The sequence below is a fragment of the Drosophila yakuba genome, chromosome 3L, assembly GCF_016746365.2.
Source record: "Drosophila yakuba strain Tai18E2 chromosome 3L, Prin_Dyak_Tai18E2_2.1, whole genome shotgun sequence".
Taxonomy (NCBI): domain Eukaryota; kingdom Metazoa; phylum Arthropoda; class Insecta; order Diptera; family Drosophilidae; genus Drosophila; species Drosophila yakuba.
This window is the reverse complement of record NC_052529.2, coordinates 9,868,962-9,894,747: the sequence shown is the minus strand read 5'-3', so window position 1 is coordinate 9,894,747 and position 25,786 is coordinate 9,868,962. Positions and strand designations below refer to the sequence as shown.

The following is a 25,786-nucleotide window of genomic DNA, read 5'->3' as shown; positions in this document are numbered from 1 at the left end:
GAACTCTGAAATTATAAGTGCTGCTGGCAATATTTATATGTTTCTTATTAAAAATAAAACTATAAATATAAAACATGCTAAATAATTTATTTAAATTAAAAATATTTATATATTTAAAAACGTTGTCTACCAGGGCTGACTATTCGCGATAGTGTCCTCGCAAGAATTTCCGGCCTGCCAATCGATATCTAGCACACTACACATATCGATATGCCAAAACAAATACAAACAATACAGACGACCCAAGAATTTTTGCTCTTCGCCCCAACTTCTAAAAATCCGAAAACAAGTGAGTCAAAGTGTTTCAAAATGATGACTACAGAAGTAATAGACGAAGGTAAACATTTGCAGATTAGGATAAATACACTCAGGGACGGCAGGGTCACACCAATAACGGGTGGTCAGAGTGACCAAAGTGGGCAGGAAAAGAAGCAAAAATAAACAAACAATACAGACAGGAAAATAAGCAGCGCGTGCCTGGGAAGAGTTTTTCGCCGCTGGCCCGAACACTGGAACCAGAAACACAGACGCACAGCATCGCGGGCAACGGGGGACGCAATCCGATTAAGTGCGAGCAATGGCTGCGGCCACCAACAGCGATTCCTCCGGCGTGGAGGCGGCCAAGGAGGAGGTGGAGATGTCGATGCCGCCATCGCCCATGTCGATGGCCATGGTACTGGCCAAATCGACGCCGATGCCCATGCCCACCAGCGCCTCCAAGGGGATCATGATAACGCCGCCACCGCCGGCAATGCCGCCCACGCCCACTTCGTCGCCCAACACACACGGCGAGTGGCCCCATATGAACATCAACCTCAACCTGAACCTTAACCTGAACATGAGTTCAAACCCCAGCACGAATGCATCATTCCAGCTGAGCAGAGATCGGGGCGAGCACTTTGCCCTGCCGCATCTGCCGCCCCTGCCGCTGAATCCTAATGCCCCCAACGCCGAGTATCTGCCCAGCCTGATTCATCCGAGCACCTTACCCTCGGGCAGCAAAAGCTTCAAGATGCGTCCGCGAATGCAGCGCCTTAAGCACTCCTACAGCTACAACAACATAATCGTCCAGTCAAATGGCCGCAAACTGCGCACCGCCGCCTCCACCTGCAACATCGAGCTGCTCAACCGTATTCTCGAGGGTGGGGCCAATCCGAATGCCGCCGACGAGTACAATCGTAGTCCCCTGCATCTGGCCGCCTGCCGTGGCTACATACCCATTGTCCAGCAGCTTCTGAAGTACGGAGCCAACCCAAATGTAGTCGACTCGCTGGGGAACACCCCACTCCATCTGGCTGTGATATCGGCCAGCTCCAATAACTTCAATGTTGTGGTCGGTGTGCTGCTGCAGGGTGGCGCCAGTGTCCACATGTACGACCGCAGCAACAAGTCACCGCTGGAGCTGGCTGAGGCCAAGCTAAGATTGCTACGCAATCGGTATGATCACCCCACGCCGGAGACGGCCAAAATCCTCGAGGACATGTGCATGCTGACCACGCTCATCTTGCGCTACATGGTGAAGCAGCAGCGCGAGCTGGAGGATCTCTCGGCGCTGGAGAAGCGACTGCAGAACCTAAGCACCAGCGACGACCAAGAACAGGTCGTTTCCCAGACCGCCGACGAGCTGCTCGCCAGCGTTGAGCGGCTATCTATTAACAACAAGTAGACAAGGGACGTAAGCTGGACGCCAGGGTAACCCATCCGCAGGCGGGCCCAAGTTGCGTTCGATGAGTTGAGAAAAAAGTAAGTATGATAAAATGTAAAACACAAAAACCATTTTATACAAATAACAAAGTCCAATGTTGTGTTTTCAAAAACGTTATCTATAAAGCATGTGACGTCGTATGTGTCATTCCGCAAAGCATTTGTGATCTTAGTCACTCGCAAGATTTGCATGGGTGTTTTTCTTTTCTATACATGTCTGTAACGCTGCGAACTTACAACCGATAATGTTTATCTAAATTGTTAAAGAAAAAGTAATAGCATGAGAACAGAGACTACCTCAAAAATATGGCAGATGGCTTAGAATATAGCCCTTAATATTTTTTCAGATCCCCAATGCTAATCAATTGTTTTCTTTTTTTTCCAGTTTGTTTATCGTTTCCTAATTTGGCTGCCGTTGAGCTGGAGTTGGCATCGTGACAAGCAGCTGGAGGAGAATGAGATCCTGCTCCTGATCCTAATCCCACAAAGCTGCCAAATGCGACCAACGCTCTCAAACACACAAGCACACACACACCCACACACACAAAAGAAAACACACATTGTTTTATGCGATCTTTTTATTAAGTATTTCATTTAAGGCTTATTGTTTACGCAAACAATCAACAAACATGATTAAATTTTAAGCTTTACGTTTAGCGCGCCAAAAAAAGAAATCAAGTTATGTAATAATGATGCAAATGCAACTCAAGAGGACACCTAACAATTTGCTACATTACATTTAACTAAATGACTACATTACTTGAAAATCGTTAAGTGTCTATTGTATACTATAACAAAAAAAAAACCATATGCGTGTAAACACTCTCTGAACAATAAACGAAAAACCAAACGGCCATTTGACTTAATCCGCAGATCAAGCCGAAATCTGTAACTAAATAACTGATAGGACTTCTGAGTAAATCTGGTTAATGGTGGTCACTCGTGGTAAGGATCTGACAACTTTTTAAATAAAAAACATATTGTTAATATATGTATAATGTTGGTGTATAGTGATGAACATAGTGGTAAACATTTAAAAATCCATAAATTCAATCGCAGCTTGAAAGTCATCTATAAATCTATTTAACAGCTTTTTCCTCTTTGCATTCAAATGTATTTAAGTTGCGATTAGAAAAACCCACGTCAGGTCTTTTATGAGTATTTATGTGTAAACTTCACATTAACATGAGGTGGATAAGAAAAACTAAATGTTTAAATACGTTGTCCACGACGAAAATAGTAAGCGAAGTTAACGAACCCATATTGACATCAAAAGCAATTTAATACAAAATAAATGTTGTAAATTAGGCAGATCAAAAAACCCGGCCCAAATGGGTTTTTCATTCATAACGAAATAATAACGGAAGCTAGACAAATGACTAAAACACTTTTCCGGACGTAAATACATGAAAATATGGAAGGGGTGGGGTTTTATAAACAGGCCCGAAAACCTGAAACCGAAACTCGTAAACCCATTCATACGCATGGAACTGCCACAAAATACTATTTTTATAACATCTGCACCTAGCTCCAAATTTCGTGGGAGGAGTAAATGGAAGAGGAGGAGGAGGGAGGATCGAGTGGACAGCTGAAATAGGAAAATTGAAGAAAAGCCGTGTCGCCTCTTCTTCCCACGTTGGTTACGTTTCGTTGAGCGAAATGATCAACATATTCAAATTGTCGTTACGCACGCTACACAGAAAATAGCAGTCTGAACATTCTTCACAAATATTATGCTACACATAGAAAACATCTAATAAAGGTAATTGTTTATTTTGATATCTACCCTTGGGTATTACATATTATTTTAAATTAGTTAGAAAATAGAATATAATTCAGGCAAATATATGTATAGTCAATCCTTGTCTTCACAACATTAGTTTGAAATAAATGATTTAGACAGTGCGAAATTTTGTTCAGTGCAGTTGGAGTGACTAGATCAGATGCAGGGCATACGGAAACAATGAAACCCAGCCGAGCAACCCGAAATGTTGACCCGACCACTTCCACTTATTGGCGGCAGTTGTGATAAGATGCACCGCCTCACTTGTTGATCTCCCTGGCCGTTGTTGTTGTTGTGCATGCTGCTGCTGTTGTTGTGATGCATGTGGTTTCCAAAGCAAGAAGCAGAAGAAGCAGCATATGCGTAAGGAAAAACATAAGCGGCGTTGCTGTCCGGATGCCGTGTGAATTTCACATTTCACTGCCTTGTTTCTGAATTGTTGTGTACTTTAAATGTACATATGTATGTATGTACACATGTGTGTACTCTCTGGTTCCTGTGGACTGTCTGCGAGCCAGAACGCCCACGTAATGTGCGCTACGCTATAGTCACTGGGGCATTTAAGTTCACTTATTCTCAGCATAACTAACAACTTATACATGAATTCCAATTGAAGTAAAAAATAGACAAGTTTGAATCCTAAACTACATCAGTTCTTTTAATAGTGTTTTTAAATATTAACATGAAAAGTTTACCACCATTTTTTATGATTTCATGGCATATCGACATATTCCTTCTGTTATAAAGAAATTCAATTCATTATAAATAATTCATCAATAACATGGTTTTGTACTGCCCTTTCCTAGTCGCATATGCCCACGACTTTCTCTGCCGGCGATCTTCGGTTGTTTCCGCTGTTGGTGGCGCCGGTGCAACATGTGTGTGATTAAGTGTAGGTGACCATTGCTGTGTGTGTGCGTTTTCATTCACAAAATTTGGGTGGTGCATGTGTACACTTGCCGCTTGGAAATTTGAATTCAGTTTCATTTCGGCCGCGATGCAACACGTTGGTTTCAAAGTTGAGCAACTAAAAGCAAATCTAGTGTATTAAAAACATCAACAACATTAAGTAAAATTCAAAAGCACAAATAAAGTATTAAATAATTTATCTCAAATTACGAAATATATAACTGTTTGTTGGAGCTAACGATATACGTATATTCGATAGCCAGAACTGGTGAAATATCGAATTTAAACTTAAAAACTATTTATGAACATCGTTCTCTACTCCGAAGCCAAATAAGATTTGTTTAAGAGAATTAATGGCACTAGATTTTTTTAAAACAGTTCTACTTTAAACCAAAAGTATTTGCTAAATATACTTAACAATTCGGTTTCCCATGGTATTTTTGGTGCACCTCGGTACGGTCACATTAATTCAATGCTGATATAGCACCGACTCTCCACGGTCACTCTAGTTTTGATTCCGCTTCGAAAGGTTGTTTCGCGGATGCGTGTAAACCCGCTAAGCATATAAACTCGAAGAAATAAGGTTTTTGCGAGTGAAAACAGTCAAGCAACCGAATATTTTCCATACTTCGATAATATAATCCCATGTGTGTTAGTGCGTGCTAAAAACAGTTTGTAGTAACAACGAAATACTAAAATCAACCGAGCCCTGAAGCAACAGGAAAAGTGCATTTCGTGAGCGGCAAATCGACTCATATTCCCGTCACACCAGCTCAATGCACAATGCAACGCTGCAGCGAGTGCTGAAATACGAAACCTAATAACCGCCTAATAAACCTGTCAAAAAGGGACATTTGTCGCGTAATTAAAGTTCTGTGAAGAACGCGTGAAGGAGTTTTTGGAATTTTCCATCGCGTGTTGCAAGTTCCCCAGCGGGTGACCGACAAAAAGCTGGCTGCTTTAAGAACGGGCGCACAATGCTGCTGAAGAAGAAGCGCTATATGTTCGACGAGCGAGACGACGATAATATTAACTCGCCCGTCGCCGTCGAGCCAAGCAGCAACAACAACAAAATGGCCGATACACGCGAAGTGCGCATTGAAGAGCAATTAAAAGTGAAAATTGGTATGTAAATCGAGTGCGAAATCGTTCAAAAACATCAAAAATATGTCAAAGAACATGCGTGGCATGAACGTTGAGTGAAATTCGGGCAGCAACGTGGGTTTTTCATGGTGCAAAGTGTGCTGGAATGTTGACAGCGTCGCCGTTTCCCCCGCGGAGTCTCTTGCGAGCAGAAAACAACATAGAATCGGAAGAAAATGTCTAAGAATTGTCCGAAATGTTGTGTAACCAAGTGGCAAACCGAAATTTCTGTGATTGTCGGCCACGAATGTCGATTAATTGAGAAAACAAATGTGTTTTTGTTCTAGAAATGAATTTTGCGTTCAAGTGTATAAGCATGCTGTCTCGCTCTGACTCGCGTGTTGCTGTGTGCGTGTGTGTTTCTCTTGCCTTTTTCCCTAATGTGTGTGTGATTTTTTTTTCGTGCAGCAGCAGTGCAATGCATTTGTTGTTGCTGCCGTTGGAGAAGTAATGGATGACCAGGCTGAATGTTACGGCATTCGCTTCTTCACCCTCCCCTGAACCGCTCTTCATCCACCATCGCCCAACACGCCCCCCCGCCGTTTTGAATGCGCCCCTTTTTGTGAATGAATCGGAAATCAAGCATAAGCATGTGTCTGTGTGACGCTCCAGCGCATGCTCCCACACACACACGCGACACACACAAACACACTCGAGCAAGAGAGAGATCCCAGCAACAATGTGTGGGTTTTTTTATGAATGGAATTTTCGAATTCGGTGTACTTTTCTCAACACGAAGGTGTCCGTTTTATGAATGATTATCAAAAGCAACAAGCGAAAAGAGCATCGATTAATGGCCTACTATATATTGGCAAAAGGTCAAATGAATGAATGACACTCTCTCACTTTTTCTCTCCATTCTGCCATCCACATCGTTCTGAAGCGAGAGCGAACCAGACTGCAAGAGATAGACAAAAAATGAACTTGCGGTTGTTTTTGGTGGTTTTACATTTCCTGTTAAAGCATAAAAAGTTCAACAGAATTATGAATAACCACTGTCGGGGTGCAGAGGGGCGTACAATAAGGTTCCCGTGATCTCATTTTCACACCTGCACACGCATTTATTTTTACCTCTTCTGCGCCTCACATTTTCAATCTCGCAACTCATAAGCGGATTTTGCTATGCTTCTTCAACATACATAAATTATATGCAAAGCTGCAACAACATTGTTGCCGCTTTTGATTTCCGTTTCCCAGCGCCCAGAGTTTCCCTTCGTGTCTTGCGGTTTTGTGTTCTTTTTCTCGGGCCATAAAACTCTTGCTTTTTTCAGTTGCCTCTCTTTTTCTTTTTTTGCGTGTCTTCCCCGTTCCAGCTGCTTTTTGCACGCTTCAATTGTTTTCGCATGCGCCTCTGTCTTTGTCGGGATCTCCTTTTCTCACCCTTCTCTCCTCACGCCACTTCCTTTTGCCCCCGCTTTCTTCTTCCAGCTGCTTTAACCCCTTTCGCCCTTTTTTGGGTTCTGCGAAGAAGATGGCACAATATTGGTTAAAAATGAATTAAAACACGTTTCTGCGATGATTAAAGAACGAAAGCTATGCACTTCCTTCGATTATCGGGTTGTTATGGCAAATTAGCTGTCACCTTTTTACCTCCATTTCATTCATTCGCTTTGTGGTTCGTATTTACCCTCTTTTCCTTAAATATCGACCGCAACTTCCCAAGATATCTGATCTCATTAAAAATGTTGAGTATAAATATCCATATTACCATGTCTAGAGCGGCATTTGCACCCAAAAATCAATAATCTTTAGAATGAGTCTTTAAAAATGGTGTAGTATGTATTAGGAACATTTTCCTAGCGAGATTTTCTAGTAAAATGTAGTTATATTGATGCATATATTGGAATTCCCTGTTCTTCATAGTTTTTCCTCTTAAAAACATTTCTCAACATATCGAAATGCGATTTGCAACGGCACTCATACACGTCTTCTGACGATTGAAGAATGAAAGTTATTCATTTCCTATAATCATCATTGATTATCGCATCATTATAGCACATTAGCTGTGTCACCTTTATACCCCCCACCACTTCCAGTGCTTCTCTTCCATCCGCTTTATAGCGAGATGTATGTATTTATATATCGTTATAAGCTCTATATATGTATGTACACCCTGCATTCTTCTCCCAAGTTTCATATTTCCGCTTCATTATGCTTTGCATGCTTAATAATAATACTTCCACATCGTGCTCAGTTTCAATTACACACGGAGTTTCGCTTTTGTTGCTATTGTTGGTGTGCGCTTTCCATTTTGTTGGTCGTTGCGATTTCTACACGATACCTCTGCCTCTCCCTCTCCGTTCGACCGAAATTGGCGTAATACTTTTCCACTTAATTAAAATGTTTAGCGCATAACCTAAATTTCATTATCTACGGAGAGGAAAATGAAATCGAGGGTGTGACTGACTCACTGACTGCTGATGATCTTCCGCTGAATATCAATGACATTTGCTGGGGAATTACTCACTCACACTCACTATTCGCGGACCACACGCAATTGGGATTTCGTTGAACTTGAAGACCCAGAACAGAGATATCTAGTTAACATGGACTCCTCGACTTTGTTCAGTTGTGTGCTCTGCTGTTCTGTTCTGTTGTTTAGTAGTTCTGTAACAACAATAAATAGTTTGGCCAAAAAAGGTAATTAATTAAAAGCCGGTTGTGCTGCGCTGTGCTGTGTTGTGTGCTGTCTTGTTCTCCAGTTGGTTGCCTGGTTTCCATCTCGTTTTCCTCGCCCCTCCAACCAGGCCAAAACTGGTTGCAATTGAACGAGCCAAAGATCGCTTGGAACATTTCTAGATGGTTCGTACTCTGTGGCAGCCAAGGCGATGTTGACAATTAGTTCTCGGGTCGTGCTTTAAATCATTTTTCTAATACAAGTTTGTACATAGTACAATATATATGGTTTAGCTTGAGCCACAATTAAAGTGGAATATTTTCATTTGAAATTATGGCCGGGGAACAATGTTAATTAGCCCAAAGGCCGGGGGCTCATTGGCCGAGGTTTGTTTGTCCCAGCAACTTTGTTTGCCGCTTCCAAGGAAGCAGCGTTTTCATGTAATTAGCGCATTCTAAAATACTTTTTATTCAGGTCGAAGTCGGTCTTCTTGAGGTTTTTAGGCACAGCAAGAAACGAGATCGTTTTGGAAATGACATATGATCTATATTCTAATTGAAGATCACATTCCTTTAAATAGTGGAAAATCCCTTTGTTTCAAGCATACCTCATTCCTAAAGACTAGCTAATATTGAATGCAAAGAGATCTTTAAATCAAGCAGAGAGTGGGCTTTTTTTTCTCTGTGTATCAGTAGGCAAAAGGGGAACCACAATCACAATCGCAATGACAACGATGACGTTGATGACTCTGCCCGCGATGATTAACATTTATCTCTGGCTTTCCACAATGAGGCAGCAGCATGCCATAATGTTATACATACTGGCATTTCCCCATTTTCCCCTACCAATTTTTTTTTAGGGGGGCCCCTTTTTTTTATGACTTAACGCTTGACCTCCTCGCATTTGCTTTGATGTTGTTGACTTCATTCAGGGGTCAGAGGCATCTGTGGAACACCGGGTGGGTCAGTTGTCGTCCGGATCGGATCTCCACCTCCCAAGGCTTTGAACTTAACGCTGTTTCTCCGTTTTTCTCTGTTTTTAATGTGGCGCTTCTTTGGAGCTAACTTCATCTGAACTGAGCTTAGCTCCTCTGCTCAGTTCCATCAGACAATCAGTCTGTTGTAATTTGTAATTAAAATGAATTCTGTTTTTATTTCACTTTTTCGGGCCGAGCTGTGTTATTAATTTTGAGCCACAATTTGTGCGCTTCGCTGGCTCGTTTCAAGTGTCGTTTATTGTGGTTTTTCAGTGGTGGTTTCTCAAAGGTAACACCACAGCGGAAATGTCAGGGCCCAAGAATTGTCTAAGGCTGGGGACAAGTTTTTAATGGGAAACGACGAGGGATCGTTTGGCGTCGTTAGATGCGCCTAAACCACTCGAGTTGAAGAGTTTTTGGGGAGGGGATACACTCATGACCACGTGGAATGATCACGGGGTTAAGTGCTCCTTTTATCTACTCTTATTAATGTAACCTTTCATTTGGTCGTTTGGTGTGTTGTGTAATTGCTCTAAGCAGATCCTCGGATTCTTCATTGCTTTTATTTTATAAAGATATTTTAGAAATCATTTGAAAACATGATGGTTTGATTGGATGCACGTGCTTTTCCTTCCTGAAACATGTTGCACCATTGTTGTTAACCCTTTTCCAATTAACCGCCTTTTCTTTAATTGCATTTTATGGTTTTATAGTTTTGTTCCCACAAAAAAGCGTTGTCAAGCGCTGATCCTTGGCTCATATGTTCAACATATCGCCGCATAGAAAACCACTTTTGGCCAAGGCCAATTTGGATTGGTTGCTTCGCAGCCGCCTGCCAAATTGTGTGGGCGCCATACAAAGTGTATTTATCATTATTAAATTTTTATGGCACACAGTCAGGCGAGTTTTTGTGTCGTCGTCAGTTGACTTGCCTCTAATGAGCGGCATTTGTAGTTTTATTTAGTTTGTTGCTGTAGTTGTTGTTGCTGTATTTTTGTATTGCAGTAATAGGCGTCTGCCCAATTTGGCCATTTCGAAATGGAAGTCGTGCGTTCGCGTCGCTCACATTGAGTGATGTGTGCAATTGAAGGTTAATAGTGCCAAAAAGGTAAATTGGCAACACGAAAATTGAAGCCAAAGAAAGCAATCACTTGGTATTTAATTTGCACTAGCAAGAGCAATGACAATTCGAATGGAAATTACTCATCTGGATGAATTGATATGTATACAATCCTGTGTAAAGTGTATACAATAAATACTTGCGTACATAAACAAAGTACAGATCGATGAGGTTGATGAAAAGCCTATAAGACATGAACAAAATTTCTGGCCGAAGCCAAACAAAGTTGGCCACAACAGGAGGAGATCGTGAGATGATCATGAGATCATGAGCGTAATCAGACCGGAAATCGATCAGCACGTACAGAGAAAAATTGAGGGAAAATGGGGAGCGGGCAGCAATAAAGGCAATAAACTGGTTTCTGGTTCTCCTTTTTCTTCAAATCAATAAAATGCAGTGCACAATCTATTAATATAATAAGTAACTTAATAGTGCCACAGATAATATACATGCTTAAAACAATGCAAATTCACTTTACAAAACCCCAATTGATATTTAAGTATCAGTTTCGAAACAATCCACTTCTCTCCTTGTGGTTGAGCAGGGATTGGTTTGGGCCAACTAACCTGTTTTCCTCCGCAATCTGGCTAATTGCGCAACACGTTAGGAGAGCAGAGCCCTTTCTGGTTTCATGGCTTTATGGCCAAAGGAAGTGGCAGCGGAAAAGGAAGTGCACTTAAAGGGTTATAATGCTGCAGAGCCATAGAATCGTGAGTGCTGCGGGAAAAGCGGGGAAATGCAACAGAAGCCAAGGGCTTCTCACTCCACCTCACCTTACCACCTTAACACCACCTTTCCGCCAAAAGTGCAAACAATCATTTTGGCCGCAGGAAGCTGCCGTTTAAACAAACAGCCAGACAGACAGACACACAAAGATCTGTCTGTGTAAATCTCCCTTCCGCTGGCAAAAGCAGCTGGAGAAAAAAAAAGCAGCAAGAAAAACACAAGAATTTATCTCTATTTCCGTTCCTTTGCATAAATGTCTGCTTCTGAGCTGGCTGGTTTTTGTTTCATTTGCCTTTTTAGAATTTATTACAGCGCTGTCTGCTGGTCTGCTTCCTTCTTTATATTTTTCCTTTTTTTTTTCTCTTATTTTTGCAGCACTCGGGGAGTAATCGCCTCATTAATTCGCGCGCGTTTCATGCTGCACTGAATCAATTTGCATATTGTGCAGAAGAGCGAAGAGGGTGGGGCAAAAAAAAAGGAAAAGGAAAGGAAATCTACTTACAAAGTCTTTAAATTTAATTTTCCGTCTGCGAAGGAAATGCTGAAAATTTCAGCCATTTAATGAGACCCTGTCTCGATATATTCCAATAATGATGGGTGTGTGGAAATGGGATCGTGTTGTAATTTTCCCCCCACTCGCAGCCCCCAAGGGAAATGTCAATGTTGTGGAGGGCAGAGGAGCCGATTTCCAGAGCGGTGCCGACTTTAGAAGTTTTCGATTTTCATTTTGGGGCTGCGGCAATATAACCATGTGCCACATGGCAGGATGATTCTATTTTTGGGGACCCCGGGGAACGTTGAAAGAAACATGCCGCATGTTTATCATGATGTTTGCTTAGGGATCGTTATATATGTGGATCCCAGAGATCTGGTTAATTGATCAGGTCACCCGCATTTAGCTGGGTAAACAATGTATAACAAATTCTTTAAATTCTTTAAATTTGATATCTTAAACATTTATATTATAAAAGCAGCCTGTTATCAAAATGATTTTATATGGTGCGCTTTTTATATGAGTATGCAAGTTAAATTGAAAAAAATTCTTGTAAAAAAAAGGAAGTCGTACCACTTCCGTTCTCAGGGTAGTGCAAAACATTCCAAAGTGATCCTCTCCGCCCGAAATGAAGAGAAATCGATGAGCCAACTTCCGCTTGACTTTATCCATGCATAAACCTTCTGGTTTCTCCCAGTTCATCGAGCTCTGGTTCCGTTTATCGTGTTTGGCATATGTAAGATGATATATATATGCACACCCGATCGTGTGATGTGTGTTGGTGTTTCTCAATGCATCTGAAGGTCGGATATCGGACGGTCTACGACCGATGGAACCCGGCGAGAACGAGAACTCATAAATTCCGTATCTAAGCGAAATGGCTAGTTCGTTCGGAATATGGTTTCGCCACTCTCTGTTGGGGGCTCGTTCGATTCCATGGAATATGTTTCGCAATTTTCCCCACTTATCGCTTTTTCATTCTTTCTTTCTTTTTTTTTCAGTCGGTGAGTAAGCGAAATCCTAAGAAATTCCGCCGATTATGTCATTAAATTTAGAAAACTTTGATTGTCTGTCTGCCGGTTTTGCATGGCTGTCGACCAAAAATCCAAAGCAAAGAATGTTTGTCAAGCCGAAGATCAAATACTCTTCAGTTAAATGATTCGCAAACTAATTATAGTTTGATATTAAATACTTTACAAACTAATTATAGTTTGATATCAAATACTTAACAAACGTGTGAACAAAGCTCTAATACCCAATGCAAGAGTATTAAAAACGAAAACGAAAAGAGCAATAAAAACATTCAGTGGGACAGCCAATCTCAGGCAAAGTCATAAAAAACACACATAAATAAATTATAAACGTCACAGAAACGCAAAAATTTCAACACATTTTTTTTTTGTCTTTTGTTTTGTATTTTGCCGGGTTTCCCCGCGTTTGACTTCCTCTTTCTACCACAGATATATACTACCACTATTATTTTATGAATGAAATTTACTGTTTTGCTTTTCACCTCCTGCAAAAAGCAGCCCCAACTCGTGTTTTTCGTCATTTTCCGTTTTGTGTTTGTTTGCCTGGCCGATTCGATTGCTTTGCTTTAATTTACTTTGCGTATGAATTGTGCTACTGTCTGTGGCGTTTTTCATTCATGAAAAGAAATAAAAACACCCAGGCATGTAGGGAAAAGAAAACGTATGGCTTTGTTATCTCGGTTTGCTTGTTTCTACGACAAAAAGGCGAAGCGAGAGTGTGCGACTATGCGATTGTGATTGTGAAAAGTGGCGTTGTTTTGCCAACACACATACGCAACGTATAACCCCATTGATAGTCGCGAGGTGATTGCTACACACACTTGTGTGGTATCGTAGCTATAGCCTCACCTCCCACTCACACACACACACGCAGTCCACCGCCCAGCTGTGTCAACAGGGGCGGAAAACGGGGCGGGGCCATCCGGTCCTCAGCTGAAAAGGCAACTTTTAGCTACAACTCATATTTCTCTACACTGCGTAGCTCTACCCTAAATGTTTTCTAATGTTTATTTGCCAAAAAGTATAAAAGCCATCTCCGTCGCAGCGAGAATGGGTATCTGATAGTCGAGCTAAAGGTAAAATTTCCCGTTTACCAACTTACCACAGTCGCACTAAAGTTATTCGCTATCAAAAATGTATAAGCAAGGTGTTTGAACACCTGAGACGATCTGCAATGTGTTTATAGTATACAATTTCCTTATATTTGCGTAAATAAAACAGGCTCATTCATAAGGTACTATAACCAAGGTGCTAATCATGGAAGTTTGTGAATAGCTGGCGAAACAAAGTTTTGCCACACAGATACAGATACAGATAAAGATATAGATATAGATGCCGGCATAGACACACACAGATACGGCACACGCACGTCGGCATTGGTGTGCGTGCACTTATTATATTTCCGCTCGACTGCCGCTAATTTCTTTCATTGAGCAACTTTATAGTACTTGCCTTGTGGGCAGGCCAGCGCCTTCACCCTTTTGCGCTTATCAAGGCCTTGCCTGCCGTTTATCATTAACGCTTACGGTCGTCCAGTCCAGTCCATTCGGTCTAGCCAAGCGCCAGCCATTGCGAATTGTGCCACTGTCTATTTTTGTATTTGTTGTGTCCCCCAGGTGGCGAAGCATCCATAACACAATGCCGACCACCAGCCAGCCATCGGTGCACAATACTGAATACATATACTCGTCGAATGTAGGTATCGAAGCACTCGCACAGGAAGTCACGTCCGCTGTCCGTTTTCGGAAATCAAAAGAGCCCGCTGGAATATATGGTGTAATGGATGGAGTGCGATTGATTGTGCCTTTTTACATCCCCAACAACCAGAGTTGGCAGGTGTCAAGGCCAAACATCTGCTGATATCCCGATATAGGGGAATAATATTCAATTAATTTATGCTAATGGATGGCTGATAGCCGTTAACAGTCTTTCCGGTTGAGAGAAAGTCTTTGATTGGGCCATTAGAAATTCTTGTTATGAGGATAGTGGCTTTCAATTGTTATCAATTGTTATTTGAAGTATTGTGCCATTAATACTTTATACTTCATTTGTTGCTCTTGGTTCAGTACGTTAAAACCAAAACAAATAAACAGATTTAAATGCTTTAATTCTCAAGAGTAAAGCGAATACTACTTTCTACTTTAAGGCAACTTGTGATTATCACTTATCTTAGGTGAATAATTTTCACCTTGAACATACAAAACAAATGGAAGCGCATTACTCTTTAATCTTGACAAATTGTGAACCTAAAATGTAGTGGCCAATATAAATTAGTGTACTAATATACCTTATTTTTCCGACTAATTCCAGGCGAGGCAAAGAATCTGAGCAGTCGCAATGCGGCCAACACGAGCTGCAGCACACAGGGCACCCGCGATGTCTACTGCACAATTGCATTGGACCAGGAGGAGATCTGCCGCACACCCACCATCGAACGCACACTAATGCCATTCTTTGGCGAGGAGCACCAGTTCAAGATCCCGCGCCAATTCCGCCACCTGTCCATCTATCTGTGGGATCGGGACATGAAGCAGGACAAGCCCATTGGCAAGATAGCGATTAAGCGGGAGGAGCTACACATGTACAATCACAAGGATCACTGGTTCTCACTGCGGCCAGTCGATCAAGACTCCGAGGTCCAGGGCATGGTTAATGTGGAGGTGGCATTTACGGAAGCCCAACAGACCCAGTCCCTCTCAGAGGGCATAGATCTGGGACAGCACACATTGGCGCACCACCAGCACCTGCCACACCACAGCCACCAGCAGCGGGCGCATCTGAACGATTATAAGGAGAACAGTGAACTGAGCAACATCCAACGGGCGTCAGCAGCTGCAGCGTGTTCTTCATCGGCAGCCATGACACTCAAGACACGAGCCGCCGGCCTGTTTGGTCACGTGCATCATCCTCCATCGCAGACGCAACACTTCCCGATCATCAATACCACATCCACGTCGTCGGATCAGCTGTCCAATTGGAAATCGCATGGGCGGTTCGTTGGCGTGACCATCAAAGTACCAGCCTGCGTGGACCTGGCCAAGAAGCAGGGCACATGCGATCCGTTTGTGGTCTGTACCGCCCACTATAGCAACAAGCATCAGGTGACGCGACGAACTAAACAGCGCAAAAAGACTGTGGATCCGGAGTTTGACGAGGCCATGTACTTTGATCTTCACATCGATGCGGATGCGGGCAGCACGAATACCACTGGCAGTAACAGGAGTACCGGTTCCCTGGAATCCTCTGGCAACAAGGGTTATGCTATATATCCGTTGGGCGGCGCGGATCTGGTGGAGATTGTGGTGAGCATTTGGCACGACGCACATGGAGCCATGTCCGATAAAGTGTTTCTCGGTGAAGTGCGGCTGCCAATGCTGAATAAGCAGGAGCAGCAGGCGATTTCACCATCGGCTTGGTACTATCTGCAACCCCGCTCCATGACGCACAGTTGCCGCTCGCTGAACGCCACGCCCCGCTCATGTGCCACGCCGCCTGGAACGAGATTAAGCGTGGACTCGACCATTGGATCACTGCGTTTAAATCTTAACTACACGGCCGATCATGTCTTCCCGCTGGCCACATACGATGATCTTATGAATCTGCTCCTGGAGTCGGTTGATCAGCGACCCATCACCGTGTCGGCTGTTTCGATCCTAGGCGAGCTGGTCTCGGGCAAGACTGAGGTGGCTCAGCCACTGGTGCGACTCTTCACGCACACGGAGCGCATTGCGCCGATCATCAAGGCGCTGGCTGACCACGAGATCTCCCATCTGACGGATCCCACCACCATTTTCCGGGGTAATACATTGGTCTCCAAGATGATGGATGAGGCAATGCGGTTGTCTGGCCTGCCCTACCTCCATCAGACATTGCGTCCCGTTTTGTCGCAGATCGTTGCCGAAAAGAAACCATGTGAAATCGATCCCAGCAAGATTAAGGATCGCTCTGCGGTGGACACGAATCTGCACAACCTGCAGGACTATGTGGAGCGGGTTTTCGAGGCAATCACCAAGAGCGCTGATCGCTGTCCCAAAGTTCTCTGCCAGATCTTCCACGACCTTCGCGAGTGTGCGGGTGAGCATTTCCCCAGCAACCGAGAAGTGCGCTACTCCGTGGTGTCCGGCTTCATCTTCCTGCGCTTCTTTGCTCCGGCTATCCTGGGGCCGAAGCTCTTCGATCTGACCACCGAGCGACTGGTAAGTTGATTATGATTTAATCTCAATTTGATATCTTGCGAAGTGATGATCGCAGTGCTTTTTGAAAACTGTACATAATCATTAATATTCCTTGTTTGTATTTCACAGGATGCCCAAACGAGTCGCACGCTGACTCTCATCTCCAAGACGATCCAATCGCTGGGTAACCTGGTCAGCTCCCGGTCGTCGCAGCAGACGTGCAAGGAGGAGTTCACCGTCGAGCTGTACAAGAAGTTCTGCACGGAGCAGCACGTGGATGCGGTTAAGCACTTTCTCGAGGTGATCTCGACGCCCAGTCACGCGAGCAGCAGCGTTCATCCGGCGGCGGCGTCGGCAACGCCACTGGAACCAGTATTACTAAAAGAGGGGTAAGTTGATTGTTTTTACTTTTGGAACTCTTCAGATGCGATCCCCCTGATTGGGTACGGAAAAACCTGGCCTAATCAGCGGAGATTCCCTGTAGCCTCTAGAGAATATCGATTGGTGGATTGTGCAATGCTCCCTCTATATACCCTCTTCTATAGATTTGGCATATCCCACCCAAGGCATTTGGTTGATTACGCTTCGTTTTATTCTAATACCAAAACTTTCTTTGTCTTTCTCTTCTTTTCCGCGCTGCTTTTACCAAAATATAATATAACAAAAAAAAAAAAAACATCAAATAATTAATCAAAACCAATCCATCACGCCCAACACATCACATATTTACCATCCCATCACACAAAAATCACACTTATTCATCACACATTAAATCTATACTAACGTCTAGCGAGGGGTAAGAGAAATTGCTTGTAATTTGTTAAACATTTACCTCTGTTCTCGTCTCAGTTGCGTATGAGCCTGTGACCAGAACAGAGAACTGACACTGCGAGATCTCGAAGTGCAGATGCTAAGACCCCGATTTCTTTGCTCTCCCTCCCGACAGTTTGATGACCAAGTATCCCACATCCCGGAAGCGCTTTGGCCGGCAGTTTAAACAGCGCCACTTCCGCCTCACCACCCACTCGCTCAGCTACGCAAAGTCGAAGGGCAAACAACCCATCTGTGATATACCGCTCCAGGAGATCGCCAGCGTGGAGCAGCTGAAGGACAAGAGCTTCAAGATGCAGAACTGCTTTAAGGTGAGCATTCGATGTGCTGAGATTTGCATGTGCTGCTCCAGCGTGTTGCAACAAATAATGCACACGAGTAGTGTGCCGGAAACGTGCGATCCACGCCACAACTATAAATAGGCAGCTAAAGCCCACACACCTTCGGGCAGTAATGATAATTTAGCTGCTTTTACATGCTAGATGGTTGATTGCGAACTTCTAGGGCGTAAGAATATTAGAAGTTGTAACTTTAACTTTAAATATCGAAGTGTTTCACTTCTATAGTCAATAGCTAGCCTTCTTCTACCTTTAATTAGCATTCCTTTGTTTCTCATTCAACTAAAATTAGCCTAAATCTTGCTTCTGAAAAAGCGACATCACTGCCTCCGGCGGCAAACTCATGGCTGAGACATGTGGCTCTGTGTGGGCGTAGAGCAGTGGCTGCTAATCGATGGCGGCCGCAAGCCCATCGTCTGCGACAGTGGAAACCGTAGCTCAGTTGCCCGAGAAACTTTCACTAATCACTCACAGAGTTTTGTGTGGCAAATGACAAGTTGCGGCAATTAAAAATAATTAGTATTATTATGCAGATGAACTGGCGAAGCTCCGCTTTGCGTACGCTATTGTTATTGCCATTTTGAGGGCGGTAGTAAGACAAAAAGGGAAATTTCAAAACCTAGAAACCAATGCAGCCGACGCAGAAGAGAATCGTCATCGTGGGTGCGATTTCTTGGCGTTACGTTTTTTAGTTTATTTTTTTTATCGCAGCCAAGATGTGGGAATTGTCTCAGCCAGTGATTTCACTTGGGTGCGATTGTTTTGCAATTGCGCCGCGCACAGAATTTATGTTAATTGCACAAAGATGAGACTAAGATTTACTTTCGCCTCTTCTCCCACAGATTGTGCACAACGATCGCTCGCTGATTGTGCAGACAACAAACTGCGTGGAGGAGCGCGAGTGGTTCGACTTGCTGCACAAGATCTGTCTGATGAACTCCATCCGGATGCAGTACTTCCATCCCTCGGCCTTTGTCAGTGGCTTCTACAGTTGTTGTGGCCGGTCGGATGAGAATTCACCGGGCTGCAAGAAGGTGTTGGACAAGACGATGGACTACTTCCAGATGGATTTGGTAACGGCGCTGGATCCAGCGCTCGATCTGCAGCGCATCCACACGCTGATCATGTCCAACATGAGTGTGCTGGAGTCACTGCTTGATCCGCTCACCTATCACCAGCATTTGTCGCAGACGCAACACCAGCAGCACAATCCCCTAGTGCCGCTGGCCACCGATCTGCAGAAGCATTCACCACAGGCCTTCGCTGAGTTCAAGCGAACGATTGAGAAGCTGCAAGAGAAGGCTTATGCCATCGATAGAGATCATCGGGACTACAAGCAGGGCATTACGCGGCAACTGAAGTACGGCAGCCGACAGGCGCCCATTGGCGACGATAACTATTGGCACATGCTGCGAGCCGCCGGCCAGTTGAATCAGCAGCACCACCAGCAGCAGCAACACCAGCATCAGCAGCACCAGCACCAGCAACTTCAGCAGTTCCAGCCCCAGCCAGTGCTGCCGCAAATGCAGAATGTTCGGGCGTATCCTTATCAGCCAGCTACGAGCAACATGAACGCCTACTATCTGCACAATTTGCAGCATCAGCAGCAGAGATTGCAGTTCCATCATCAGCAGCATCAGCAGCATCAGCAGCAACAGCACCATCAGCCGCTCCAGCAGCAGCAGTCGCAGTTCCAGCCCCTGCGCAGCCACCAACTGCAGCGCCACAACAACAACTTGAACAACAATAACTGCGGCAATGCATCTTCCTCCAGTCCATCGTCGACCACATCAAGTGTGGTGGCTGCACCGCCCAGCACCACATCGTCATCGCAGCCAGCTCCACCGATTTATTAGCGTTCAAGGCTGTGCGTATTCGCTTTGCCGCGGGCCATTATCACGACCAGGTAAAGAGGGAATACGCATCAACGTGGCCCCAACCAGAGGATGCTGCTGTACAAACAGATTTATCGTGCTAAATTCTAGGCTCTTTTTTTTGTATAATTTTTACGAGTTTAACGTTGTAAAGGTCTAGACTTAAGTTTTTTAATTAACAGTTTTTATACACCAGATTTTTACGGTACCGCCTACACCAGCAACTACAACAACAACAACACGAAGAAAAAAAAAAGAGGAAACGAAATCTAAATATTTATAAGCCTATTTATTTTTTGTATGTGCTAACATTATTTATACACGAAAACGAAATACCCAATATGGAAAGAGCATTTCTATACTTGTGTGAGCGCAAAGAGGGCAGAGAACCATTGAAAACTGATAACTTTATAAGCCTAAACTACTAAAAACTCAGAAACTGCTAAGATTTTTTAAAGCCTAGCCTAAGTTAAGTATCAGCGCAATGATGAGTAGCGAAATGAAAGGATGTAAATAGCAGATACACGAGTATATATATACCCCTCTATATGTACATGTGTATGATTAACTTCATTATACCAGTTATTTTAGGCGTAGCAAAAATTTCTAAAAACCAACTAAACTAGGCGTGTTGCCCAGTGGCGACACACACGAAAAGCAAATAATTCTAACAAAATCTGAACGCGCTATATACAAGAAACGAAAACTGCGAAAAGCAACAAAAAACAACATACATTTATATGTATATTTACTTTATATAACTGTCATACAGCTAATGTTAAACACACGATATGTATTCGGCAAATTCTAGAATACAAACAAAAAGCATTGTTAAGAACAAATTTACTTCCATTTTTGCATATACACACACATTGATACATACATTAAACACACACACACACGCACACCTATATTTATTAAATGCATTTAATTTCATATTAAACTTAAACGAAAAACAAGTTAATTGTTAACACAAACACGATTTGGTTAGCTTCGACTTACTTCCACCGATTTGTTTCCAAAGCTCTTCCAATATTAAATACACATGTAATTTACATCTAGAACTAGAATGTTAAATAATCTAATTTTTGCCATATTTAGTTCATTGTTCATCAATCGCATTGAAAAGTGTCTTCCTCCGCCGCGTTAAATCATATTGCCTTTTGTTTATGCATTCCAATAATTTGTGCATTTCTTAATTCTAATATCTGCATAATGTACATAGAGATACGAAACGGAGAAACACGACGAGATGTTGCTATGAATTTAAATCGTTTGGAGTTTCCAACTTGGTTCATATATAATTTCACTTTCATTTTAAGAACACAATTATAGTTTACTTTTACCATGCCTAGCTGATAAGTTGTTGGTACAAAGAATTGAGAAAATAAAAACATAGATATATTTCCAAGGGAAAAATAAAGCGTGTCGCCAATGGATAAAATTTGATTTCTTTTTTTTTTTTTGAGTTTCTTTTTTTTTATTCAGTAGGACATCGTATTGTTCTACATAACATTCTAAGGAACATTAAATACATGATTTTGTTTGGGTTTCAAAAATGTTTGGGGATTTTATTTCATTTTTGCATTAGAAATAAATTTGTAATACGAAATGTATGGTATAAAAATTAATAATAAAAAGAAAGCACGAAGTTAAAAAAAGAATTTTCTTTCTGTGTTATAGAAAGATAGTTATAAAAAAGCTAGATTTGGCTAGAACTTGACGCATTCTCCATCCCTGGTCAACGGCTTGTTATCGTTATCGGCAGACAGCTGATTGGCGGCTTCTTCATTTACAAACAATTGTGGAATTTGCAAACATTTGGAAAAAATGGACTACGATTTCAAGATGAAAACTCAGATTGAGCGTACGAAGGTGGAGGACCTATTCAATTACGAGGGCTGCAAGGTGGGACGCGGAACATACGGCCACGTCTACAAGGCGAAGTGGAAGGAGACAAGGTGAGCTGGTCATAGGGTGCTCCCCATACAATACAATATAAATAACTATGATGTTGTTCATGTTCTGTAGCGATGGCAAGGAATATGCCTTGAAGCAGATCGACGGCACAGGCTTGTCCATGTCCGCCTGCCGCGAGATTGCATTGCTGCGCGAACTGAAGCACCAGAACGTAATTACCCTCATCCGGGTGTTTCTGTCCCACAACGACCGCAAGGTGTTCCTGCTGATCGACTATGCGGAGCACGATCTTTGGCACATTATCAAGTTCCATCGGGCGGCCAAGGCCACCAAAAAGCAGGTTGTCGTTCCCCGCGGCATGGTTAAAAGTCTGCTGTACCAGATTCTGGATGGGATTCACTATCTGCACAGTAATTGGGTGCTTCATCGTGATCTGAAGCCGGCCAACATCCTGGTGATGGGCGATGGCAACGAGCGGGGTCGCGTAAAGATCGCCGACATGGGTTTCGCGCGCCTCTTCAATGCCCCATTAAAACCGCTGGCAGATCTGGATCCCGTGGTGGTTACCTTTTGGTATCGTGCTCCGGAACTGCTGCTCGGTGCTCGTCACTACACCAAGGCTATCGACATCTGGGCTATTGGCTGTATTTTCGCGGAGCTACTCACTTCGGAGCCCATCTTCCATTGCCGCCAGGAGGACATAAAGACCAGCAATCCGTACCACCACGATCAACTAGACCGCATCTTCAACGTAATGGGCTTTCCGCAGGACAAGGACTGGGAGGACATCAAGAAGATGCCGGAACATCATACCCTGACAAAGGACTTTAAGCGCTCCACATACTCCACCTGCTCGCTGGCCAAATACATGGAAAGGCACAAAATCAAGCCAGACAGCAAGGCCTTCCACCTGCTGCAGAAACTGCTGCTAATGGACCCCAACAAGCGCATCACCTCCGAACAGGCCATGCAGGATCAGTACTTCCAGGAGGAGCCGCAGCCCACGCAGGACGTGTTCGCCGGCTGTCCCATACCGTATCCCAAGCGTGAGTTCCTCACCGATGACGACCAGGAAGACAAGTCGGATAACAAGCGACAGCAGCAACAGCAACAGCAGCAGCAGCAACAACAGCAGCAACAGCAGCAGCAACAACAGCAGCAGCAGCAAATGAACGCCGAGCCGAATGCAAAGAGAGTTCGATTGTCCGGAGCTGGTAACCAGCAGGATTTTCACCACCAGCAGCAGCAGGCCCAGCAGCAGCAGCAACAGCAGCAGCAGCAGCAACAGATGATGTTCAACCAGCAGCAGAACTTCCAGCAGCGCTTCAACTGAGAGACTGATACATGCAGCATTTTTTCTAATACTTCTACTAAACCCTAGCCTTCTAAGTATTTAATGACCTTAGCGCGTAGCAAATACAAGCACGTAAAGTGTACAATACATAACGTTGACTTCTTACCGGCTAATAATCTTTTGTCTCATAATTTTTAATAAAAACAAAGTGTAACTGAAAGTTAAAAAAAAATTATTTTTTAGTTTGGTTCGAGTCCGAGCTAAGTTTTGAAGTATCTAATTTCGAATGGTATTTTTTAACAGCATGCTTCAAGCTAAGTAAGTATCGATAACCAAGCGTAATCGAAAGTGCCATCGCTGTTTTGCCAGCTCTAGTAGAATTTGTTAGAATATTTTTACCGGATTTGCCATTTGTTTGCAATAGAAATTAGAAGAGAAACATCAGACAGTGGCCACCAACCCTTCAAGAGTCAAATTCAACGTTTTCCAAATTGCGATCAACCCCGCCCGGCTGGCGACATCGATGAGATCGTGCCCCTCGCCCAAAAACCAGCTGGCTGCCAACTTGAAGATTGTGGCGTAAATTGCCCTCCGAAAACGCAGTTGCAATTGCAGTTAACAGGCGAAACACACAAGTAAGTGGGTTTTGGAATGGAGGCGCTGAAGCATGTGGAGGTGAAGGCGGAGGCCACCAAGGCGTCAAATGGCCAATGGGGCGTTGCTGGGGGATTGCTGGCTGCAGTGGCCGCCCAGTGGGTGGCAATGTCAACCCCTCCAAGGGCACGAGGTTTCGGCGCGACCTGTGCCATTATAATCTTGCGAACATCGCGATTGCAGTGCCTGTTGTTCGGCTACTGCCGCCGTGATTCACGATTGACCAGCAGCAGCAGTAGCAGCAACAGAAACAACAGCAACAGAAACAACAACATTCAAATCCACGAAATCATCAATGACTCCCCATCACCGCCTGACGTAATTATCCGCGTGCATTGTCCGCAACTAAAGCAAATTCTGGTCTTTGCCCGTTGTTACAGGTAACACAGATACCCAGGATGCAGAACAATCCCAGCCCACAGCTACCCTGCAAGGGTATACTCAAGACTTCGCGCAGCTTCGACAAGTCGGGAGCCAGGTGAGATCATCTCAAGTCGCCCCCAGATTAATTGCCCTTATTAAGTGGTACTTCTTTCTCCATTTAAAAGTTTTCGCAAAAGTGCCAAGTTCGATGAGCTGAACGTGATGCAGACCTTCCATCCGGCCGACAAGGACTACGGACACATGAAAATCGATGAGCCCAAGACGCCGTACAACTACACGGAGGGCTTCGACGAGAACAGGGACGAGCTGGACACGGAGTTGCTAGTGGAGAAGTATGTGGAAGCTTCCTGTTGTTTACTTGCTAAATATGACTGTCTAAGGTTTGGCACAAGCATAGAGTATCAAATTTCAAACAAAACCGATTTCCAGAAAATGCGTCGTTCTCATTTTTTGTTTACATGCTTCTTAGAGATTCAGAGATTAAACAATCGTTGATAATTGTAAGATTTACAGAACGATAAGCTAATATTTCAACATAAAGAAATATATACCTATCTGACTGCCTCAGTATTTGTAAAACTTTATAAATAACTAATCCATTATTTGTTTAAAACGTTTTATGAAATTTAAAGAGATATTTTAAAGCCATGCCAGTCATTTTGCATTATTGCATTTACAAATACTAAATCCACACATTTCTTTGCAGACTCCGCATAGCGGCTAACACACAGCCGTCGATAGAGAGCATCGAGGATGAAGGTTCCTCCGGTGATGACCAGCCCCTTAGCGAAGAGGAGCGACGTAAGTGCCACGAACAAACCAGATTACAAACACGGCCTAATCTTATTCGCTTGTAGAACGCCGACGCGAGTTTGAGCGACGTCGCAAGGCCCACTATCGCGAGTTTGAGGCCGTCAAGCTGGCGCGGAAGCTGATCCAGGAGGAGGACGACGACGATGACGACGAGGACAAGGGCGCGGCTAGCCGGCCCTCGGGCTCGGCACAGGGCGCTTCCAGTTCCGGACGCTACGCGAGCAGTTCGGCAAAAAAGTCGAGCTCCCAAGCTGACTCCTCCACATCCCCGTCTACCAGCGCCGGCCAGAACATGGACCTGGAGCCATCGAACAACTAGAAGCAATGTCAACCCATCAATCAATCACTAATGTTTACCTAGCGGACAATGGACGATTCTGAGGGCAGCTCATCCAAACAATAAACAAACGAAATTATATCAAATTATCAAGTGCTGTGCGAGCGAGCGCGGCGTGAGAAGTGGATGCTGATTAGCGGAGTGGCGAGGAGCACTCGTGATTAATTGAATTTACCCAACTAAGCACGAAAAAAAACCAAACGTCGCCAAGGAGGTTCGTCATCGAGTAGTGAACACAGCCGATAAGCCGAGGCACTTAATTGTTGCAAATTGAGTTTACAGCACAAAGAATGTGCACCTGGTCGGAGAATTTGATTGTACGACCCAAAATATAATTATCGTGTATGCGTCTCAGCCGTAGCGTACTGTTGCAAATGTAGTTAAACAAAAGTCTTTTTAACTTGATATCGATCGATGGAAACCCATTTAGTTTTGGTCCATGTCTCCCGTTCGCAGCTCCGTTTGCATTTAATTTGATTGGATGCCCAGTGCCAGTGCCACAGAATGGATAACTTGTTGTAACTAGCGTTGAAGTTGATTTGGCCTTACTTTTAGTTATTTATTAATACAATACTATTATGATTACTATTAAGTTTTAGCCATCGAATGCGAACGTTTCAATAAAGAGAGTCCAAAACCCAATTGAAAAAAATGGATCCAAAAT

General features: G+C 43.6%; 4 protein-coding genes and 1 long non-coding RNA gene across 6 annotated transcripts; 4 read left to right on the top strand and 1 right to left on the bottom strand.

Moving 5' to 3' along the window:
• Nucleotides 1-176: 176 nt before the first annotated feature.
• Nucleotides 177-2,554, top strand: LOC6533547 (BRCA1-associated RING domain protein 1). Its single transcript, XM_002094221.3, has 3 exons — nucleotides 177-289; nucleotides 352-1,743; nucleotides 2,090-2,554. The coding sequence occupies exon 2, from the start codon at nucleotides 578-580 to the stop codon at nucleotides 1,664-1,666; it is 1,089 nt and encodes a 362-aa protein (XP_002094257.1). The 5' UTR covers nucleotides 177-289; nucleotides 352-577; the 3' UTR covers nucleotides 1,667-1,743; nucleotides 2,090-2,554.
• A 1,564-nt stretch (nucleotides 2,555-4,118) lies between these two features.
• Nucleotides 4,119-4,944, bottom strand: LOC120321455. The gene is made up of 2 exons (XR_005561059.1): nucleotides 4,815-4,944; nucleotides 4,119-4,526 (listed from the first exon to the last, which is right to left on the bottom strand). It is a non-coding gene; the product is annotated as an uncharacterized LOC120321455 (long non-coding RNA).
• Nucleotides 4,919-21,164, top strand: LOC6533546 (GTPase-activating protein). 2 transcript variants are annotated; one of them, XM_039373969.1, is made up of 6 exons: nucleotides 4,919-5,521; nucleotides 14,813-16,698; nucleotides 16,807-17,066; nucleotides 17,468-17,473; nucleotides 17,624-17,819; nucleotides 18,689-21,164. In XM_039373969.1, the coding sequence occupies exons 1-6, from the start codon at nucleotides 5,374-5,376 to the stop codon at nucleotides 19,700-19,702; spliced, it is 3,510 nt and encodes a 1,169-aa protein (XP_039229903.1). In that variant the 5' UTR covers nucleotides 4,919-5,373; the 3' UTR covers nucleotides 19,703-21,164. The 2 variants fall into 2 exon arrangements, with proteins under 2 accessions (XP_039229903.1, XP_002094256.3); XM_002094220.4 differs by lacking the exon at nucleotides 17,468-17,473 and having other exon boundaries at nucleotides 4,920-5,521.
• A 309-nt stretch (nucleotides 21,165-21,473) lies between these two features.
• Nucleotides 21,474-23,092, top strand: LOC6533545 (cyclin-dependent kinase 8). The gene is made up of 2 exons (XM_002094219.4): nucleotides 21,474-21,681; nucleotides 21,752-23,092. Exons 1-2 carry the CDS (start codon nucleotides 21,551-21,553, stop codon nucleotides 22,971-22,973), a joined length of 1,353 nt encoding a protein of 450 aa, XP_002094255.1. The 5' UTR covers nucleotides 21,474-21,550; the 3' UTR covers nucleotides 22,974-23,092.
• A 189-nt stretch (nucleotides 23,093-23,281) lies between these two features.
• On the top strand, nucleotides 23,282-25,774 carry LOC6533544 (protein phosphatase inhibitor 2). The gene is made up of 5 exons (XM_015194655.2): nucleotides 23,282-23,569; nucleotides 23,969-24,066; nucleotides 24,137-24,304; nucleotides 24,679-24,773; nucleotides 24,830-25,774. The coding sequence occupies exons 2-5, from the start codon at nucleotides 23,987-23,989 to the stop codon at nucleotides 25,102-25,104; spliced, it is 618 nt and encodes a 205-aa protein (XP_015050141.1). The 5' UTR covers nucleotides 23,282-23,569; nucleotides 23,969-23,986; the 3' UTR covers nucleotides 25,105-25,774.
• Nucleotides 25,775-25,786: the final 12 nt, after the last annotated feature.

Bases quoted from the DNA above. Each gene is read 5' to 3' on its own strand.
- LOC6533547 (XM_002094221.3), top strand. From the start codon at position 578: ATGGCTGCGGCCACCAACAGCGATTCCTCCGGCGTGGAGGCGGCCAAG.
- LOC6533546 (XM_039373969.1), top strand. From the start codon at position 5,374: ATGCTGCTGAAGAAGAAGCGCTATATGTTCGACGAGCGAGACGACGAT. The intron at 5,522-14,812 runs GTATGTAAATCG...GACTAATTCCAG, and splicing joins GCAATTAAAAGTGAAAATTG to GCGAGGCAAAGAATCTGAGC. The intron at 16,699-16,806 runs GTAAGTTGATTA...TGTATTTCACAG, and splicing joins ATCTGACCACCGAGCGACTG to GATGCCCAAACGAGTCGCAC.
- LOC6533545 (XM_002094219.4), top strand. From the start codon at position 21,551: ATGGACTACGATTTCAAGATGAAAACTCAGATTGAGCGTACGAAGGTG. The intron at 21,682-21,751 runs GTGAGCTGGTCA...CATGTTCTGTAG, and splicing joins GCGAAGTGGAAGGAGACAAG to CGATGGCAAGGAATATGCCT.
- LOC6533544 (XM_015194655.2), top strand. From the start codon at position 23,987: ATGCAGAACAATCCCAGCCCACAGCTACCCTGCAAGGGTATACTCAAG. The intron at 24,067-24,136 runs GTGAGATCATCT...TCCATTTAAAAG, and splicing joins TTCGACAAGTCGGGAGCCAG to TTTTCGCAAAAGTGCCAAGT. The intron at 24,774-24,829 runs GTAAGTGCCACG...ATTCGCTTGTAG, and splicing joins CCTTAGCGAAGAGGAGCGAC to AACGCCGACGCGAGTTTGAG.